We start from the raw sequence: 21,134 nt of genomic DNA, 5'->3' as shown, positions 1-21,134 counted from the left end.
AAAAATAACTAAATAAATAAAATTAATGTCATAATATTTTAAGAATAAAGTTAAAATTAAGATAATAAAATCATGTTATATAATGTGAAAATTCCACCCTCCCCCCAAAAAAAAAAAAAAAAAAAAAAGTCTGTGGCATCCGTCATTCTTTTGACTTTTTTTTAAAACTCTGATTGGTCGATCCATGAGACATTCATTTGTATTAAATTGTTCAGATTTTTTTCAACATGCATTCAAATATTCATGTTTAGTTCGTGCTGCAAATATTAAAGAGGAAAATATCATTGATTCATATGCAGCTTGAACTGAGGCGAATTATCTCACTACAAATTAAAGAGTGAAAAAGACGTTTATTGTTTGTAGGCTATGTTATCATAAAATTGACAGAAGGCTGAGACTTTGTAGTAACAAAGCCCAAAGCTGCGATTATTGGGTGGCTTGCGTGCTACAAATAATGAATGGACTTGAAAACTTTAAACATAATTTCCAAGCATTAGCCTAGACCGTAAATAAAACAGCTTGTGAATAGTCACGATTCACATAACGTTATTTACGTCAGAAAAATCAACAATAGGGCCTAAGTTAAGTTAACCGAGTTGGAGCCCATAACGTTTTGGTACAACTCGCTACGCCACTGCTTTCAAATATCAACATCGTTTGGCAAAAATCGCTTAGTGCACCTTTAATATATTTATTTAACCTTTGCTTTTAATTAATAATTAGACTGTTTACTTCCTTTCAGCTTGAGAATGTTTTACTTGCATTAGTTTAGCATAATTTTTTTATTTGGTTCGAAAATATTATTATTTTTTAAAATATAGTGGCAGCTTCTAGCTTCAAATAATTTTTTTTTTATAACATCTTATTCCTTGCATAATGTCATTTATTAACTAATTATTATTAAAACAGTTGTGAGTTGGCTGTGAGTTATGGAAAGTACATGTATGTTTTTTATACACGGTGTGTGCCATTGTAAAGACTAGGCTTATCCCTCACAGCCTCATTTTCATCCAAGAAAAAATTCAAAATGCTGTCTACCCTGTCTAAGGTCTAACTATTTGTCATAAAAAACCCAAAACATGCACAGCCACAATCAGAGATCAGAGGTACATTTTCTGCTCTTCATGTCTCATTCACCAAGCTGTGTTCGTCCTAGTTTGTCTTATTTGCCTGTTTAGTTTAATAAATCATCCTGCAACTAGATCCACGTTTCCTCCTGTTGTCACTTCTGCTTCCCGGCATCACAGCAGCCATATTAGCAATGCCTTTAAGCAGCTATTTTGGCCATGCAAGACCAAGTTGCTAAGTACACTCGTATTTTTGCGAGAGTTTTAAATGTTTTTTCTTTAAACCAAAGTTTGTAATGATATGATTCACCACAGAGCTGCTTAGTTTGGTCAATGCTTTAGAAGACTTCAATTTGAACATTTTGAAGTCCCTATGGATAAAAATTAAAAGGAGAAATATTTCCAAGGGAAGGAATCACTTACAGCAGTTTAGTAGCTAACAGAATTATGCCAGCTTGGACTTTTGGCATATACAGTATGGGGCAAGAGTCTTACCCCTGGAGCGGCGATTTGTACAAAATCATTTGTCGTGCTTAAATTCATCTTAACCACAATGATGGAAAGATCCTCTTGATAGTAGGTCTTGGATTGCTCAGAATTATTCATATTTATAATGCCATGGATGGCTTTCTTTTCCACACTGCAAAAAGGTTAGATAAAAACAAGAAGCAAAAAAGTCTTAAGCAGTGTTTCCAACCCTGCTCTTGTAGACCGCCACAAAACCGCACATTCCCTAATCAAACACACCTGATTTATCGTTAGGTGCTTCCAGTAACAGGGTTTGGAACCTCTGAATGTCCACTGAAAGAATTGTGCATTTTAAAATCTTTAACAAGGTTATATTTACCTAATGTAGGTATCCCGAACAGCTTCATGAAAGATCACATCTTTGCACATTCTTTTAATATTGAGAATGTTTCTCATGTCTTTTGGCATATTCATTTTTTCCGCTTTCTTTTTCAGGAGCTTACTTATGTCACCAGGCAGGCAATCTACCACAGTACATTTGGATAATGTGTCACCTACAGTCATAGATGACAGGAAAAGTTAACGTCCTGCGAACCACCAAGGTATCATACTCAATGCACATTTCTTATAAAGCTGTAATTCAATGGAAGAAAATAAGTCTTGCTTACGTATGCTGAAGTCAACTCTTGTGTTATCCTCATGATTTATTTCCAGTTCAAATGTTTTTGGTTCTGTGAAATTTTTGTTTCGACAGAAATCGTAATAGGAGCACTCAATATAACATGAATTTGTTGTTGAATTACAAAGCAACTGTTCTGCAGTTTCCAAAACGGCAATGTTGCGTCCAGATGTAAATGAGATTCTCATCTCCATTGCCTTATTTGTTAGTGTTAGATGTACTTGACATGACAAAGGGAAAATACACAATTACAGAATGAAATGTAAGTGTTTAAAAGAGCTTATCATTTATAAGTTCTGTTGTAGGGGAGACCGGGGCTAGTTGTCACACAGGGAATTTGTCATTATGGGTTATGTCTGTAAAGCCTTAAAAATACAGTCTATGTATTTCACAACACTTCAGCCTGTGATTCTTATTAATTGAGGGTCATGTTTCAGGATCTCTGACACTTCGTACTTGACTCTGGAAGTTCTGGAAAAGCTGGCACTGGAGACTTAAGGGTTCCTGATTGTTTAATTCTTGGTTTAACACACCTAATTTTTCACCTACGTAAATGTTTAACGTCTTTTGCATTTAATATCTTTTCTTTTCAATTTGTTTTTGTGACTATTGTCCCAATGAGCATGTCTTATCCAATAGCCAGACCTTAATCTTACGATTTCCGTAGTATTGCTTCCTTCTCATGGGCATTTAATAATTTTTGACTTTTTTTCATTGTGTCAACTCTCTTTATTTTTTTTGGCCCATTTTACTTGTAAAAGAAAACCTGCTTAATAATTATGCACATCTGAACATAAGGCGTTTTTCACTTGACTGCAAAAAAAAAAAAAAAAGTATTTATTACGGTTAATGTGGTTCGTAATCAGATACAAATGGAAATAGATGAAAAACTCTGGCATGCATTTAGACGAGTATCACTCATGTCAGGATGGGATGGGGATGGGTCACAGGTTGTTACAATTTTACAGGTTGTAATTTATGTAACATATTTATAAAAATGAATCTTTTCGTTTTTTTATAATAGTTTTTTTTTTTTTTTGAATTTCGATGGAAATCCTATAATAGTTAAAAAAATGTAGTTTAAAAAATAAAGCTACCTAAAATAACTATTCAGTGAAGTCAGAAGCCTGAGGACCAGCCTCGGTCTCCCCTGTATCTATTTATCTATTTATGTGTCAACCTATTTACTGAATGAGAAGGTCTATGGAAATTGTATGCAAATATTTTCCTTATTAGAACAAAAGCAGAGTATCGAAGTACAAATTCTGAACACAAGGAAATCAAGTATTTAAATAAAGAAAGTGTTACTTATTTCAGGAAGAGGGATTTAACCATTTACTACCTCTTTGAGCTTTAATAATCGTTTGTAGTTAAACTAGCAATGTGAACCATTTTAATATAATTTAATTTATTTTTTATAAGAAGGGAAGTGCTTTCAATAGTTACTCTTGTTGCATTCTCCAGCATCCAGGCCATAAATCAGGATCAGAAGTAGAAGAAGTGACATATCTTTAGCTCTCAGGGACATCTTAGGATTTATGGAGGTAAGAATACAAGGAAATGACATAATTTGATCAAATAGCTTTGCTCATTTAGAAAAATACCCCCAAATTAACCATTTACATCTATTTTAATACGACACAAGACATTATATTGTGCTTTAACTGTCACCCTCATTTTTGAACATAGCCGTGAAAGTGCACTATCCAAACTTAAATAGTTATAATTCATGAATGAAAACATTTTGAAAAATGATTTGGAAGTTTCCAGTGTTTTTGTTTTTGAGGATTTAAGCTTTAAATTGATATATCATTTATGATGATTTCTAAAGCGTGACAGGGAAAAAGGCAACAACAACAACAAAAAAAAAGACTTTTTGTGACAGGTCAGAACTTTTTGAGGTGCACTCTTGTCATGAATTAATCTATTTATATGGTCCCTACATAATTTGTAACAAAAAAGAGGTAAAATATCTATTCAGGAGTCTTTCCAACGATATACAGTTTGTCATGATTAGATTAGGATTTTTTTGTAATGTAGTGAAGTAAACTTTACTTTTAACAGTTTAGACTAGAGGTTAAATAACTTATCTCTTTAAATAACTTAATTATAAGAACACTCCAAAATGATCCTAAAAGAACCTACTTACCTTTGTTTTCCTAGCAGGTTGAAGTGGTGACAGCTCTGTATGGAAAGTTCAGAACTCACACTGAGAGTTGATCATCAGCCATACTCAAATGTTGTGGCTTCAGGCATATCCAATGAGCTCTACTGACAGCAGAGCACAACGACAAGCCTTGTCAGCACTTTGTATTTATGACTATTATGACATTAATAATAATAATAATATGTTTAATATATATAGCGCCTTTCCCAAGCTCAAGGACGCTCTACAAGGTACACCAAAGCAGCAAATATTGATTACAAAGAAACAATTTCATTGGACATTTGCCCAATTCAGTTACAAATAATGCAGTTGCATATAACACAGATTATGTAGTAAAGACAGAAATAGAAAACAAAACAGACAAATACACAATGTAAATTAGTGATAGTGTTGATTAAACAAATAAGTTTTAAGCTTTGATTTGAATTCACTGAAAGAGGTGACTGTTCTGAGTGCCAGGGGAAGTGAATTCCAAAGTTTGGGTGCAGTAACAGAGAAGGTTAACATTACATAAAAGACTGTGGTTCACCGCCTCTGTTAAAGGAATAGTTCACCCAAAGATTTTACACAAGATGTAGATGAGTTTGTTTCTTCATCAGAACAGATTTGGAGAAATTCAGCAGTACATCACTTGCTCAGCAGTGGATCCTCTGCAGTGAATGGGTGCCGTCAGAATAAGAGTCCAAACAGCTGATAAAAACATCATAATAATTAACAAGTAGGGGAGAGCGGGGCACAGAGTAACACTTTTTGACTTTCTCAAATTGTGTAAATCCAAATGGGGTTCAGAGTATAATTTTTTTATCCACAGTAATTTCACACTTGTCTAGTACAAATATGTCGCTTTGTTTCATAATTACAGTGTATACGTTTTTCTTTATTTACCCTCAAAAATTGGAAGTGAAATGTGACAACATGCCCCGTAGGTGGGGTACATTGTAACATCTGAGGGGCACGTTGTAACATGACCAAATGACATCTTAAAATGTTATCTGATCGCATGAAAAAAATATACAAGACAAATTAAAATATTTTGTCAATAAAATAAAATAATTATTAATTTCAAATAAAATAATGGCGTTTAAGAATGAAAAATAATCTGATTTCGGAGTTTGACAATAAACACATTGCAACCATGCTTGGGACGGCCCACCTAAACGAACCAAAATGCTTTACATGTCTTGAAATAATCATTTCTTAAAGAGAAAGGAAAACTTGAAATCGCATCATATGACCCCGTTAAATGAGTAATAAAAACTGAGATGAAAAATTTACTTAAACCCGAAATATAATTTTACTATGGTAAAATAAATTTTCAGCGATATCTTCAAAAGACTTTTGAATTTTGGTGCACTTTTTTTCTCTATATGTTGATATGGTAACTAGTAAATGCTGTAAATTGTTATGCTAGCATGTGTGGAAATATTTAAACCACGTGTGTTACAACTTACCCCGCGTTACTTTGTGCCCCGCGCTCCCCTAATCCACACGACTCCGGTCGATCAATTTTCTTATGAAGTGCAAAGCTGCATTTGTAAGAAACAAATCAGTCATTAAGGCATTTTATATTAAAGCATCGCTTCTGCCCATACTACCAGTCTATAATCCATAATAATGCTTCCTCAGGTGAAAACGTCCATCCCTTGTTGTCCTCTCACATCAAAATCCCCAACGTATTTGTTTAGAGCTGTTTTGGACTGTTTTCACTTGTAAACAGTGCTTGATCTGTTCACATTTCTCTCCTGATTAAGACGAGATTAATTTTTCACTGGAGGAAGCACTATTATGGAAAAAGGACTCATATTTTAGCCTTCAGTGGATTGCTTACATGTGGATACTGTGATGTTTTTATCAGCTGTCTCTCATTCAGAGACTGCAGAGGATCCATTGGTGAACAAGTGATGTAATACTAAATTTCTCCAAATCTGTTCAGATGAAGATACAAACTCATCTTGGATGGCCTGAGGGTGGGTAAATTCCTTTAAAAGCAAGCATTTATTTGTGATTATAAGGTTGAGAGATTTATTGACCACCGCTGGATCACTAGAGCTTGTAATTAGTTGGTGGTTTACAGAGATGGTAGAGTTAGTCCTGGTCTGGGGTTTGGATATGTAGAAAGATATATACAGTATATATATATATATATACACACACATACTGTTTACAATATATACTGTTTTCATCACTTTGCTTGTTTTGTGTGCTCTAGATGGCTGTCAGTCTGTGCATTAGTGGTGGGAATTTTTCTGTATCTCTTTACCTGATCAGTTCTGGTCTATACCACCTCTTGCATGCTGCAGCTTATTCTGGTTAACAAACACCCACTTAGACAGGAAGACTGTCAGACAGACTGTGATCAGTGACGATATATTTAGTTCATATGTGCCATTTGAGGTAGTTCTTGGTAGTTTGACAATGTACTTTTAGTTTCGTATGCAGTATGCAATAGACATTTATGGCACAGACTGTGAATGGCCTGAGAATGTGCCATCTGACACTGAGATGTAGGCTAAATTCAGACTAGCATATTAATCTTCTGGCATTTCTGGCATTGTAAGAGTAGTGTACAAGTGGCCTATGCTGTTTCAATGTTAGGGTAATGCTTACTTTATCCTCCACTGTTAGTGACAAGGGACAGCCTTTATGAGTTCTTCAGTCATTTACTCAACCAATTCATTCAAAAACACAGCTGTGTTGATCGGAGACACTCAACAGATGATCGTGCTTTGGCTTTTGATTGAAAGGGTTTAAATGAGACTTGATGATGAGAACTTCATGTTTGCACAAGATCTGTGTTCGCATAGCCTTATTCACAACAGAAAAAATAGATTTTCTGCTTGTGTCTAGTGGTAGCCATTGTGTTTCACTGAAGTCATTCATTGAAGTCAGAAACCTGATGACCCACATCGGTCTCCACTGTCAACCTGTTTGCTTCATTATGGAAATCCAGTACAAATATTTGTTGTATTATTTTTACCCAGAACTAAATATGTTGGAAATTATAATCATTAGAATGAATCCGATGCAAATTGTTAAAGGGGTCATATGATGCTTTTTTAAAGTGCCCATTGGTTTTTTATGAATAATAATTCTGCCATATAGGCCGTTGTCATTCAAAATCTGTACGACTTTTTTCTATCTATATTTGATATGAAAATACTCTTTATGCCATCCCAGATGTATAGACTTTCTTATTCAAATGAACACAACTGAAAATAATACATTTGTGAGTCTCTATGTTGTGAGGGATTATAGGTTCTGAAATGATGATGCTCCAAAAAACACAAACAGTAGGTAAGTCCGAAAAATACAAATATTTTAAACCTATTAACTATAAGCCATGGCTTTTCCCATTCCATTTTGGGTAATTGGGTAATATATTAATTGTTTTGCATTTTGTATACTTTGATAACTTGATGTTATCTTTATTTGATAATATTCTTGGTGGTTTAGTCGGTAAGGTGACACTTTCTACTTCCTAACTGTAGTAAGGCAACCCTGCAATCTATATGACATATATCTATGATCTGATTTAAAGCGAAACATTTTCATTTTCAAACAATGATTTACAAGTCAACTTTCGACAATGTAAGAAGATGTTGTTTCCTTTATCAGCCACTAGATGGCACTAAAGACGCATTTTCATTAACCTCTTAAAGGCAGAGTAAGCCAATTTATTGATTGACAGCTCTCCTGTCCCAATGTTGAGAGAAATCAGAAGATGCTACTGTAGTTCTAAAGTAAATATGAATATGCATTAATTAATCTTACTCACAAAATAAAAAAACTGATTCAGTATTCCTCAATATTTTACTGTTATTTTCGGGATCTACTGGGACAGTGATAAAGATCTACCAGTCGATCGATCGACGGGTTGGCGACCACTGGTTTAGAGCATTAAAAAAATGTAAACAAAATAAAAAAAATTTTTAATATCAGACATTTTTGAAGACCAAGGAGAGGGAGTGGTCATGGTCAAACATCCAAACATTTAGTATCTCTGAAAAGCCCTGAATGTGCTCTGTACAGGACATCCAGACTTAAAACTGTGGCATGTATAGTCTCAGAGAAATTCACTAAAATAGAATGTCCTCATATGAGGATGCAGGGTCTCAGGAGGTTAATTATTGCCATCGTGCATGCCATTGTTCCTATATGTTTTACTTTTTTTTGTGTTGATTTTGTTCTAACCTTGGGTGCAAAATGTGATTCTACCTTTGGGGGACAACAACAACAAGGGAAACTAGATGAGTAAAGTTCGGAGACGGACTTTGAATTTGGCTTGAGAAAGCCTTGTCTGAAAGTCTGAAATAGTTTTGAAAAGCTTAAAGTTCAATTTTAATTGTTGAAACTGAAGTTTGGGACAGAGTGGGAACACACATGTTTATAGCATGAATTAGCATGTTGCTAGCATGATTTACCATGAATTAACACGTCACTAGCGAGATTTTACATGAATTAGCATGTTGCTAGCATGATTTAACATGTCTTTAACATGTTGCTAGCATGTCTCTAGCATGTTTCTAGCATGATTAACATGTTTTTAGCATGATTAGCAAGTTAATAGCATGTTGTTAACATGTAGCATGATTACCGTGTTACTAGCGTGTTATTAGCATGATTCTAGCATGATTAACATTTTACTATCATGTTTCTAGGATTATTAGCAAGTTACTAGCATGTTTCTAGCATAATTAGTGTATCGGCCTAGCATGTTTCTAGCATGATTAGCATGTTTGCTAGCTTATTTCTAGCATGATTAGCATGTTGTTAACATGAATAACAAGTTACTAGCATGTTGCTAGCATGTTTCTAGCATAATTAGCATGTTACTAGCATGTCAATAAAAAAAACTGCTACAAACCAGCTTAAAACCAGCTAAACCCAGTTGATTCAGTAAAAACCCAGCTAAAAACCAGCTAAAACCAGCTTAGGCTGGTTGCCTAGTCTTAACTAGTTTAAGTTGAAAATATCTGGGTTAAGCTTGGCTGGTCTTTTAGCAGGTCTCACAGCTTGACCAGCTAAGACCAGCCTGACCAGCTAAAAAGTTGCCAAAACCACTTTAAAACCAGCCTGGGAGACCAGCCAAAGCAGCCAATCAGTTTAGGCTGGTTTTAGCTGTTTTTTCAGTAGGGAGTTTTTAAGCTTTGCTATGGCAGTAGACAGCTTAAATACACCATAAGTCTCATTGTATAAAAGTTTTCACACCCTCAATGAAAGTCTATGAGATTTTAGGTGGTTTTGATAGTCTGGTTTTCGAAAACCATAAGTCGGATCAGTTAGAAAAGATATAGCATATCGAGTCAGACCAGTCTGAAGGTCTGACCCGAGTTTGGTGTTTGTAGCTTGAAAGCTGTAGGAGGAGATAGTGTTTAAATTTTGGCTCAGAAGAATAATAACAAGTTTAAATAGTAGATCAGTAAGTTGGCTCTCTCAAACCAACTTAAATATTTAACAAAAGTTAAAGAGTTTAGTCAGATTACACAGACTGACTCACAACAAGAAATTTTAATTTTTTTGATCTAGGAAAAGTAAAAAAAAATAAATAGTAAAAATAAATTCAATGAATTCCATTATTCAGAGTAGTTTAGTTGGGATATGTAACAAAAAGTGTTACAAAATTTGAGCCCACAACATACAGTTTGCTTTGTAACATTAATGAAGAAATTGAATAACACCATCTCTGTCATGATTGTTTGCATGTTAGTGTTTTGACATTTAAATATCTCTTGGAGCTGCTCATTTTCCTTATATGCAAATATTCTGAACTAAAATTTTTACATTGGCATACTAACCTACTGTGGAGATCAAAACTAGAAAACAATCTATAAATACTTGATTTTTTCCCTGAAATTTTAATCTTCATCACTCAAAATTTGAAGGAATATTAACAGTGGGTACAACACTGTTCTACTAACATGTTTGACAAAATAACCTAGGCATTTCAACAAATACCTTTATTTTGTGGAAAACGCAGAGATCAAAATTACAGAACAAACCACTGTAGCATAAAAGAAGATTACAACTAAAATCTTGGTTCTGATAAACCTTTGCGTTCACTCTGCCATGTAGCTGTATAGGAGGCCTAACTCCTGCTGCACAAAACATACCCAAAGCATGACACTTCCTCCTCCACTTTTCACTGTCTTTACTTGCTTGGGGTTCAGTCTTTCCTCAGTTCCCCATGCCAAACATAATGTTTCCCATCTGACCCAATTCAATTAAACTCGCTCTCATCACTAAAGTGAACTTTGGACGAGTTCCCCTCTGCCCACACAACATGCCCCTCAGCAAAGGTGAGCTTAGCCTTTTGATCCTTTCTGCTGATGAGAGGCTTGGTCACTGCAGAGTGTGCTTTCAGTCCAACTTCTCTTAAACGTGTCGAGACAGATCCATACCCTGTTCATTGCTGAACTGGTGAGCAATTCCAGCTGCAGTGTTGAACCGATTCCCCATTGAGAGTCTCCGCATTATCCTGTTCTCTCGTGCGTTTGTCTTATGTGGACGACCAAACTTTTTGGGGGACTTGAATTAATTACCGTATTGTCCCGAATATAAGACAATATTTTTTTCTTGGAAATACATCTGAAAAAACGCGGTCGTCTTATATTCAGGGTCTAGACTTTGACATGTCAATAATACACCCACAACACTAGGTGGCGCCAAAACCGCATAAAACGAGTGTGCCATGAAATATGTAATGTAATGCGTGTTGTAAAGATCGCGAGTAAAAACAAAAGAAGCAGAAAACCTTACAGCTGCATGAGTCGTGACTGTCACGTTAGCCTGATGGGACCAAACTCCCTTTGTGATTTTGAAACGTAAGACTGTACCCAGATTTGAAGACTACAGTAAGATTTAACTTCTACTGTTAATAAGATTTTGGTAGGCTACTATTAGATGGATATCCTAAATGTCCTAATTCAGATGGGCTACCTGTTTTTTGTTTTTTTTATGGTATATCAAGAAGTGTATATTTTTTAAATGTGATTGTTGGTCCATTTTACCAGTTTTTACCATACTTTCAAAACAAAAATTAAAATAGGAAAAATATGCAATATGAAAATAATTGAAGACAAAATGTGTTTTACTGAGAAAAAACAAGATTTGGTTTTTAAAAAGCCTTTTTCCAAAAGGTACATCTGGAAAAAGGGGGGGTCGTCTTATATTCGGGCCAATACGGTAGTGTCATTGTAAACCTGCAATATTCGAGAAATAACAGATTTGGAATGACCAGCTTCTCTTGCGATGACTGAAAGGGTCATCCCATTGGCCTTCATCTGGACAACCTCCTTTTGCAGGGTTTTAGTCACCTTAGAGCAGCCCACCATCTTGCAATTTCAATGAAAATTAGATGAACGCTGCCAGTTAAATACGGTTTGTCAGATAATTAAGAAGATTAGCACCAGATGCCAGATTAACACCAATAACTGGGAGGTATGTTCTGTAGTTGTGATCAGAGATAGTTTTTTCCCAAACCTGCTTAAATGTGGTGGACATGTTTCTTGTGTACCCACAGTTTTAAAATCATGTAATGAAATTTAAAATATAACACAGAACACTGTATGTTGAGCTTGTGCCAAGAAAGTAATCAGACCCCTTGATTTTTTTTGTGTTTGCAGCCTCATGATAAAAGTCTTTACATTATTTTCATCATCAATCAATATCATTCTACACTCCTTTCCCCTTAATGAGGTATGGAGTATAGACTTAAACAAACAAACAAACAAACAAAAATATTAATTTAAAACATTTTAGCATTCGGCCAATATGTTAAAAAAATTAAGGGGTCTGAATACTTTCTGAACGCATTTTATATTGTAGTTATATTGTACAAAGCAACTTTAATTGCATCGAGGGGTATACATTTGATCAGTTTATGCATTCGCTGGAATCAAACCCATGTTGTTACCATTGCTAGTGCCACACTGTACTGCTTGAGCTACAGGAACACTAGTTAAAATGTACTGACAATATTTTTGTGTTGCTAATGGACTCAACAGACCCACACATGAACTCAGAATTTTAGACTTGGCTTTATTGCTAAATGTAAATAACAACAGTGCATTTACAGTTTTGTATTACAATTTATAACTTTTAAATGAAACACTCAATGAAACATGCAATTTAAATAAATGTACAGCTTAGGGGAAAAAAGATAAGTTACCCATTACATGTCTTCTTATTTACTATGAACAGTACAAAGGAAATACTTAGCACTGTGCATCTGTATCGTAAATATAGTGAAACCTCTATAAAGTTCAAGATTGAAATGTTATTTTTGACCCCACTATTTTTTATATTACATACACAAAACAGTTTACACATTGTATTCTGCAGAAGAAAGTAAATCACAGATTGAGAACAAAGTAGTATCCAAAATCGCCCCCAATACCCTCATTCACTATGCCCAACATTAGTCCACTTCAGTGAGTAAATGAAAACAAGTAGTGAACTCAGACAGTGACGTTGCATCCGAATCTGTAGTATTTGGACATTTTATTTTGGGTTAGGGTTAACTTGAATTTGCAAACCTTCCAGTGTTATTCACTTCCAGTTATTTTACCCCTACAAAAACAGTCCGTTATGCTGCTTGATATTGCAGTCTGGTATTTTGATATAGTATTTTAATTAATTACCATAATCATAAACACACTGGTTGTAGTGCAAATAGGTGTACCGTTTACTGCACTTATTATTCTAGTTATTTACCTATAGCGGCTAATGAATCGCATATTCAAAGAAAACAGCTAACTTCCACATTGCAAAATAAGGTGGATAAAGGGTATAGAGATGATTTCAGACACAAATAAATAATTAAAAAACCTTATTGAGAACAATGGTTTGTAGTCATAAATCTGTTCAACTCATCATGAGCCTGGTCATTTTGATTCCTTTTGTTTTTCAATAGTGAAGGTGTCCACAGTGGATAAAGACTTGGTATGAGCTGCTTTTTGTTTTTCTGGCCTTGCTGTCCGACACATCCACAGAAAGATAGAAAAGCCTGTCAACAATAAAGATGATTGACAAACTGTATTATTAGAAAGCATTTATATTGTACAGCATTATGTCTTCAGGCATATTTTCCCTTTTTTTTTTTTTACCTCCACTGTGGTTCTGTGACTTAGAGTAAACCTACCTTGCATTGTGTTGGAAATGCAGAATATGTAGAGTATTGTGTAGCTGGTATATCCAGAGCCAAGAAAAACCAAACCCCATGATGTACCCAGCAGACACATGAGGCCCAGCACTGTGCTGGCATCCTTCACTGGTATTGTCTTATGCTTGTTGTCCACTTTCTTTAGCTTAAAGATCTGTCTGGACACTGTGAATAGAACTATTGTGTTGAACAGGAATACGATGGTGAAGTAGGAAAGGTTCACGCCATACAGGATGAGAGGCTCTGTGATCCAGCAACTGTACAACATATAATAAACAATGCTGAAAGCTAAAGAAGAGCTAAAAGCAAGGTAAAAATGAAAAGGTTAAGTTATAATATGAGGACTCACACTGGATTTGTGGCTTTCGAATTTGATAAGGTCACATTTCTGGCGCCATAGAATGGACGGGTGAGTTGCTGAACTGATAGCAAACTTCCAACAAGAACAGCAGGGACTCCTGTCAAGAGGAAAAGATTACAGGATGAGCAAATCTACACTTTAGTCATCATTTCTTAATGCTTCTATTATAACATCATGTCTGGGATTTACTTCTTTGTAATACTTAACATCCAGTCTTCCAAGGAGATGACGGGTCTGAGGACCGTTATTTTCAATTGGGGACTTCGGCCAAGAGAAAGTCCTGATGCCCATGGCTCAGGACTTCGGAGGGCAGGCCCCTCTGGAGAAGAGCGGTGTACACCTCATTATACGGTGCCCGTCTCTCCTCAGTGCCCTCAGGAGATCGGTCTGTCAACCCTGCCACCTCCGGTGCTTTAGGGCACAGCGATCTCTAGCAAGCGCGACTCTCAGTATCCGCCCAGAAATGTAGCAGTGCTGGGGGGCTCGCTACCTCCGAGGAGGTCTCTAGAGCAGCTAAAGCGTTTGTTCCCTGCCAATTCGCCGTTTCAGTGCACCAATCTAGCCGCTCTGGTTACACCAGATGTCAGTCTCGAGAGACTGATTCCCTTAGTAAACTATTTGGCAGCATTGGAAGATTCTGCCAAATGTGTCTCAATGGGTCCTGCACACTGTAGAAAGAGGCTACAGAATCCTATTCGGTTCTCCGCTGCCGCGTTTCAATGGGGTACTTCCCACTCTGGTGGCCCCGAGCAGGCTCTGGTAATGTAACAGGAACTAAACACTCTTTTGAGGAAGGAGGCCATCGAGGTGGTCCCTCCTCGCGTTAGGGAGCACGGGTTCTACAGCCGGTGCTTCATTGTTCCTAAGAAGGATGGGGGGTTGCGTCCCATTTTTAGATTTGTGTCATTTGAACCACTCAGTCATGTGACTGAAGTTCAGGATGCTCACTCTCAAACAGGTCGTGTCTCAGATCAGGTCCGAGGACTGGTTTGTCACGATTGATCTAAAGGATGCATACCTCATCCTTACACTACAAAGGAGGTTCCCGAGGTTTGCTTTGGGGGTAAAGCTTACCAATATCGGGTTCTTCCGTTCGACCTTGCACTCTCACCCCGCACTTTCACCAAGTGTGTGGATGCTGCTCTGGCTCCGCTGCGACTCCAGGGCATCCGCATACTGAAGTGTATCAACGTTTAGTTGATATTAGCTCTATCGGAGCAGACGAGGTGTTGTTCTCGCTCATACGAAATTGCTGGGGTTAAGACTAAACGCAGAGGAAAGTATTCTTTCTCCATTACTGAGAACCACTTATCTGGGCGTGGTGTGGGATTCGACCACGATGCAGGCACGTCTGTCTCCTGCTCGGATCGAGTTGATCCTTGCTGTTGTCGCGAGAGTGAGAGAAGGCCAGTCACTCACTGTCAAGCAGTTTCAAAAACTGCTGGGTCTGATGGCAGCTGTGTCCAACGTGATACCTTTTGGCCTGCTGTACATGAGACCTTTACAGTGGTGGCTCAAGACCAAGGGGTTCACATAAACTGCCTGGAGATGCTGGCTGTGTTTCTAGCATTGAAACATTTTCTCTCAGACTTAAGAGATCGCCATGTATTGGTGCGCACCGACAACACAGGGGTGGTCTCTTACATCAACCACCAGGGACGTCTGCATTCACGCCCCCTTTTACAGGCTGGCGCACCAGATCCTTGTGTGGTCCCAGGGGAAACTCCTCTCGCTGAGAGCAGTTCACATCCCTGGGCATCTCAATATGGGAGCAGACATCCTGTCGAGGCAGGGGCCGAGGCCCGGGGAATGGAGGCTTCACCCCGAGGTGGTGAAGCAGATTTGGAGACTGTTTGGTCAGGCTCAGGTGGACCTGTTTGCGACTCAGGAGACATCGCACTGTCCCTTCTGGTTCTCTCTGACGCATCCAGCTCCTCTCGGACTGGACGCTATGGTACAGACTTGGCCGAGGCCCCGAGACTGTTTGGTCAGGCTCAGGTAGACCTGTTTGCTACTCAGGAGACATCGAACTGTCCCCTCTGGTTCTCTCTGACGCATCCAGCTCCTCTCGGACTGGACGCCGTGGTACAGGGTTATTCCACTCCACCTTGAAGGCTTCCGTGGCGGCCCTAGCTGCCTACCACGCCCCTCTCGGTGGTCGGTCTTTCGGGAGAGACCCACTAGTTACATGTTTCCTCCACAGTGCGCTGAGGCTGAGGCCTCCAGCCAGATAAGCTTATACTAAGTGGTCGAATGGGATGCTAGAAGTTGGCCTTCAGGACACTGCGGGATGTCCACCCCGCTTACATGGCCGAGGCTTCGTCTGTATGCCTTTCCCCCGATCGCTCTGCTCCCGGGAGTTATGGAGAGAGTACGCCGGGATGGGGTCTGTCTTCTGCTAGTGGCCCCGTTCTGGCCGGGCCGTGTATGGTTCTCGGACCTGATTTCCCTTCTCGACGGCTCACTGTGGAAGATTTCCGTCAGGAGGGATCTCCTCTCTCAGGCGGGGCCTTCCCCGACTGGACGCTATGGTACAGACTTGGCCGAGGCTTCGTCTGTATGCCTTTCCCCCGATCGCTCTGCTCCCGGGAGTTCTGGAGAGAGTACGCCGGGATGGGGTCTGTCTTCTGCTAGTGGCCCCGTTCTGGCTGGGCCGTGTATGGTTCTCGGACCTGATTTCCCTTCTCGACGGCTCTCTGTGGAAGATTTCCGTCAGGAGGGATCTCCTCTCTCAGGCGGGGCCTTCCCCCCGCCCGGAGTTTTGGAACTGTGGATGTGGCCCCTGAGGGGGCACAGCTCATAAGTTCCGGTCTCTCAACTGAGGTTGCTGAGACCATTCTCCAGTCCAGAGCTCCCTCCACGAGAAAACTGTACTCCTTGAAGTGAACCTTCATTTCTTGACACGGCAACCGCCAGCTCGACCCAGTTAACTGCCCAGTTGGTTCAGTGCTGGAGTTATTGCAGGTACAATTCTCCACAGGGTTATCCCACTCCACCTTGAAGGCTTCCGTGGCGGCCCTAGCTGCCTACCACGCCCCTCTCGGTGGTCGGTCTTTCGGGAGAGACCCACTAGTTACATGTTTCCTCCACAGTGCGCTGAGGCTGAGGCCTCCAGCCAGATAAGCTTATACTAAGTGGTCGAATGGGATGCTAGAAGTTGGCCTTCAGGACACTGCGGGATGTCCACCCCGCTTACTTTGTCAGGTTCTTACCTGCATTCTGCGCCACTCCTGGCTCCCTTTCTCTCACCTTAGCTGTGCTCTTCCACACTAGGCAGGGATTTGTAAGTCTGGCGGCGTGGGCATACTCATTCCCATAGCGTTCCCACAGCTCGAGTTCCTGAAGGGGAACGTTTCTAGGTTACGCATGTAACCATGGTTCCCCGAGGGAACGAGACGCTGCGTCTCATTGCCATACTTCCGGCATCCCTGCAAGCGCTTATTTCATTTCCCAGAAGCTGCCGCTGTATCTACCGCACGTGCTTTTAAGTGTCCTGGTCTCTATGTTACCCCGCCCGTGACGTCTCGCCCATCCATTGGACTGATTACACACGTGATTCAGAGCATTGTCAGGCTGAAGGAATTCCCATAGTGTTTCAACGCAGAGTCTCATTCCCTCGCGGAACCATGGTTACATGCGTAACCTAGAGACGTTTTCTTAGAATTGCGAGTTAACATCAAAATTCTGAGGTTCTGAATGTCTTGCACTTCTGAGTTTATATTTCATAGTTCTGAGTCTTTTCCTTGGCAGAAAAAATTTCAGTGGCGGAAATGAAATAGGACTTATACAGCTTCTTCGTCTTGATCTAAAGATTCCAATGAAATGAGACACTAGAGTCTATGGCAAACGGTTTAATAATAGAACGAGTTATTACGAGTTATTAGCGATTTCGCAATTTTGATCGTCCTTGTATCTGACCAAGTTTCAAGTCTCTATGCCTTACAGTTTGGCCTGGCCGATCAGTTTTATGACAGAACAACAATAATAATAAAAATCCTTACACTTGCGATAGGGTTTCAACGCTTTGCACTTGAACCCTTTAATACTGTATGTTGAAAACACTGCCTCCATTGACTTATGAGTTGTTCTATGAGTCTATTTTTGTAATGTTACTCGACATTTAGTCTTGATGCTCACCCCATCCGATCAGGGACAACTTGAACATGTAGTATTTGATGTAAATGTTGAACACTCTGGCCAGAAGAAGGTAGAGGTGCAAGGCTTCAATAGCCATCCAGGTGAAAGAACACAGCAGGCTGTAGTGTATCGTCACAGCAATATACATGCAGACTTCTTCCACTGTCCATGCAGCGGCCCACTCGCTGAACATGAAGCTTATGTTGAGGAGAAACAGAGCGCTGCTTAGAGACACATGAATGCTGCTGGACACTTCTGCTCTTGCGTTCCTGTGAAACACATGCATGCATATAAACGTTTTTTGTTTTTCAAATTTTTGCCACCCACTGTACATGCTTTAATGTAAATCTATATGCATACTTTTGGGATACGTGTAAAGAATAATGTGAATTAAAGTGCAGATTATATACACATTTATATGAAAACAGATGGAACAGCACCTGTTGAAAATGAACGACAAGATAGAGGAAGCAGAAAAGACCGCAGACAGACTGCAGCCTACGTAGCTGATGTACGACAAGATTTCCCATTGCTGTCCATCAATGTTATTCACCTCAACCTATTCAGAGTGTAGGAGAGATAAAGGGAATGTGGTATTGAAGGAGTGAATCAAATTAATATCAACACAGAGGGATTTTTGCTACCTTACACGTTTAGTAATGGCCTGAATAAATGGATCAGTACTCACTAGAAGCACAGCAAAAGGGGTCATGTGGTCACAGGAGCACTCCACAACAGTATCAGTGATCTGAGTGGTGTTACAGCCATCTGTTTTCCAGGTGTTTAGTACAAAAAAAAAATAAAAGTGGCAGTGACAGCTTTTGTACCCTTTTTTTCTGAGAGTGCACACAGAAGAATTTTCAGTGAATAACTTAAATTCCAGTAAGTTTGACATATATACCATTTTTATGACAGTTTTACAGATTTCTTGTCTTTTTTGGAACTTGTCACACTACTTGGAAAATAACTGCATGAAGATTATTTTGTATTCCACATAAAAAATAACAGCATACAGGTTAAGAACAACATGAGTGTGTGTAAATGACGACAGAGATTTCATTTTCGAGTGATTTATCACTTTAGTTCCCACCCACCTTGTTCATCATAGTATTGACAGGAATATATGTAGCTTTTCTATGAATATCAACACAAAACAGAATTAACAAATTATTACAAATTTTGGGACATTTTGAGAACATTTGAAAAGGTATGCTTACGTTTGAGTAGTTTTTGTAGTTATTCACTGGGAAACGTATTTTAAGTGGATTTGTCAAATTCACAATGTCACGTCCAACAACTTCAATCCGTATGACTTTAGACATTATATAAGCATTTCTCAGCTGTAAATACAAAACCACAGACAAAATGTAGGTTAAAATAAAGACTGGAAGGGTTAAGAACAGTTTCAATAGATTTATAAAACAGTCAGAACACCAAATGAAAAACTTTACATTAAACTGCTGACTAGAATTGTAAGTAACTATTCCGAATTTCTGCTCAGCCCCACGGACATTTAGGAAAGGTTCCACTGGGATCCATGTCTGTACTGTCCGAGTTTTATCAGACACCTTAATTAAAATGAAAAGAAATTAATTTAGTAATTTTGCCGTATCATTAACACCCGCTAAAATATCATTTATTTTACATGACCTTGTGTCAAAAATTGAAGCTGCAAGCTGCTACATAGTGTCAGTGTCATCTTAAAGAAAGTCTTCATAAAATCTCTATCGTCTTTTGGAGCTTTGGGAGAAGAGTCTTACTTTTGGTGACTGGTAGCAGACCATTTGTCGGCTTTGAGTTGATCATAACTACAGAAATAGCAAGATCCATAAAATAGTAGTCCTTTGATTGCTCCGTTGTTTGTATAATGTTGTGTATGGCCGTTTTCTCTGCACTGCGTAATGATGCCATTAACAGGGATACAACCAAATCAACACAAGATTCATACAGTGTATAGATTATTTAGATCTTTAAATAAAAGACTGATGATACCTAATGCTGTCTCCCTCAGTTGTTTGACTTTTCGATTCTGGGCAGAATATGTTAATTTTTTCAACATAATCACTTATTGGCTTTGTGAAGCAAGCAGAGCTTTCAGTTGTGTCGATGCTGTCGATGCTGTTGCCACATGCTAGAATTGCTACAAAAATAGATGAGGGAAGAATGACTGTAAGTAATCAGACACTTTCCATCTTTTTTCCACATTTAGGTCTGCTAGAATTCTTATGGTTTGGTAAAATATTTGTTATGATTAATCCTTTAATTAATAAATAAATCAATATTTATTTTAGTTATTTATTATGTATTTATTTTATGTTCTATTTATTTTAATTTTTCAAAGGAAAAATGCAAATGAAAACTGATTAGCTTGAAATGTACAAAATTAATTTGTGTAAGGAACTTACTCTCTACAGTCAAAAGATTGGAAAGTTAAGAATCTTTTTAATGTTTTTGAAAATATACGTCTCTTATACTTACCAAAGCTGAATTTATTTAAAAACAGTAATATTGTAAAATAGTATTACAATTTAAAATGACTGCTTTCTATTTCAATATATTTTAAAATGTAATTTATTCCTGTGCAAAGCTGAATTTTCAGCATTATTACTTCAGCCTTCAGTGTCACATGATACTTTAGAAATCATTCTAATATGCGTTTTCAGGATTCTTTGATGAAAATAAATAAAGAGAGCGAGAGAGAAAGAGATTGGTTTTGTTTAATCAACTTAATCAAGCATCCACACTAAACAAAAGTATTTTTATTATTATTATTATTTAAATCTTACTCACACCAAACTTTGAACGGTACTGTCACACGGATGCCACAAATATTAAGCAAAAACTGTTTTCAGCATTGATAGTAATAAATGTTTCTTGAGCACCAAATCGGCATATTAGAATGATTTCTGAAGGATCATGTGACACTGAAGACTGGAGTAATGATGCTGAAAATTCCCCTATACCATCACAAGAATAAATTACACGTTAAAATAAATTAAAACAGAAAGTGAGCATAAGAGACTTTAAAAAAAATAAAAATTAAAAACTTTTGACCAAGTGAAAAATTTAAGGGGGTCTGAATACTTTCCGTACCC

The 21,134-nt window shown here is 38.1% G+C and overlaps 2 protein-coding genes across 2 annotated transcripts in view; both read right to left on the bottom strand.

The window, feature by feature from the left end:
• LOC107727079 (G-protein coupled receptor 126-like) overlaps positions 1-1,964 on the bottom strand; it is a 10,683-nt gene extending 8,719 nt beyond the window's left edge. Inside the window, exons 1-2 of the mRNA XM_016536841.1 lie at positions 1,915-1,964; positions 1,563-1,707 (exon numbers count right to left, since the gene is read on the bottom strand). Of these exons, the coding sequence (XP_016392327.1) occupies positions 1,563-1,707; positions 1,915-1,964 (195 nt within the window). The remainder of the gene's footprint in view (positions 1-1,562; positions 1,708-1,914) is intronic.
• An 11,299-nt stretch (positions 1,965-13,263) lies between these two features.
• LOC107727078 (adhesion G-protein coupled receptor G5-like) lies at positions 13,264-19,823 on the bottom strand. Its single transcript, XM_016536840.1, has 8 exons — positions 19,800-19,823; positions 19,130-19,173; positions 18,728-18,824; positions 18,480-18,598; positions 18,040-18,308; positions 13,891-13,999; positions 13,521-13,798; positions 13,264-13,385 (listed from the first exon to the last, which is right to left on the bottom strand). Exons 1-8 carry the CDS (start codon positions 19,821-19,823, stop codon positions 13,264-13,266), a joined length of 1,062 nt encoding a protein of 353 aa, XP_016392326.1.
• Between the last annotated feature and the right edge of the window lie 1,311 nt (positions 19,824-21,134).

The sequence above is a fragment of the Sinocyclocheilus rhinocerous genome, unplaced genomic scaffold (assembly GCF_001515625.1).
Source record: "Sinocyclocheilus rhinocerous isolate Xijiao unplaced genomic scaffold, SAMN03320098_v1.1 scaffold35, whole genome shotgun sequence".
Classification (NCBI taxonomy): Eukaryota; Metazoa; Chordata; class Actinopteri; order Cypriniformes; family Cyprinidae; genus Sinocyclocheilus; species Sinocyclocheilus rhinocerous.
Note: the sequence above shows the minus strand (reverse complement) of the source record. Positions and strands in the feature narration are given on the sequence as shown.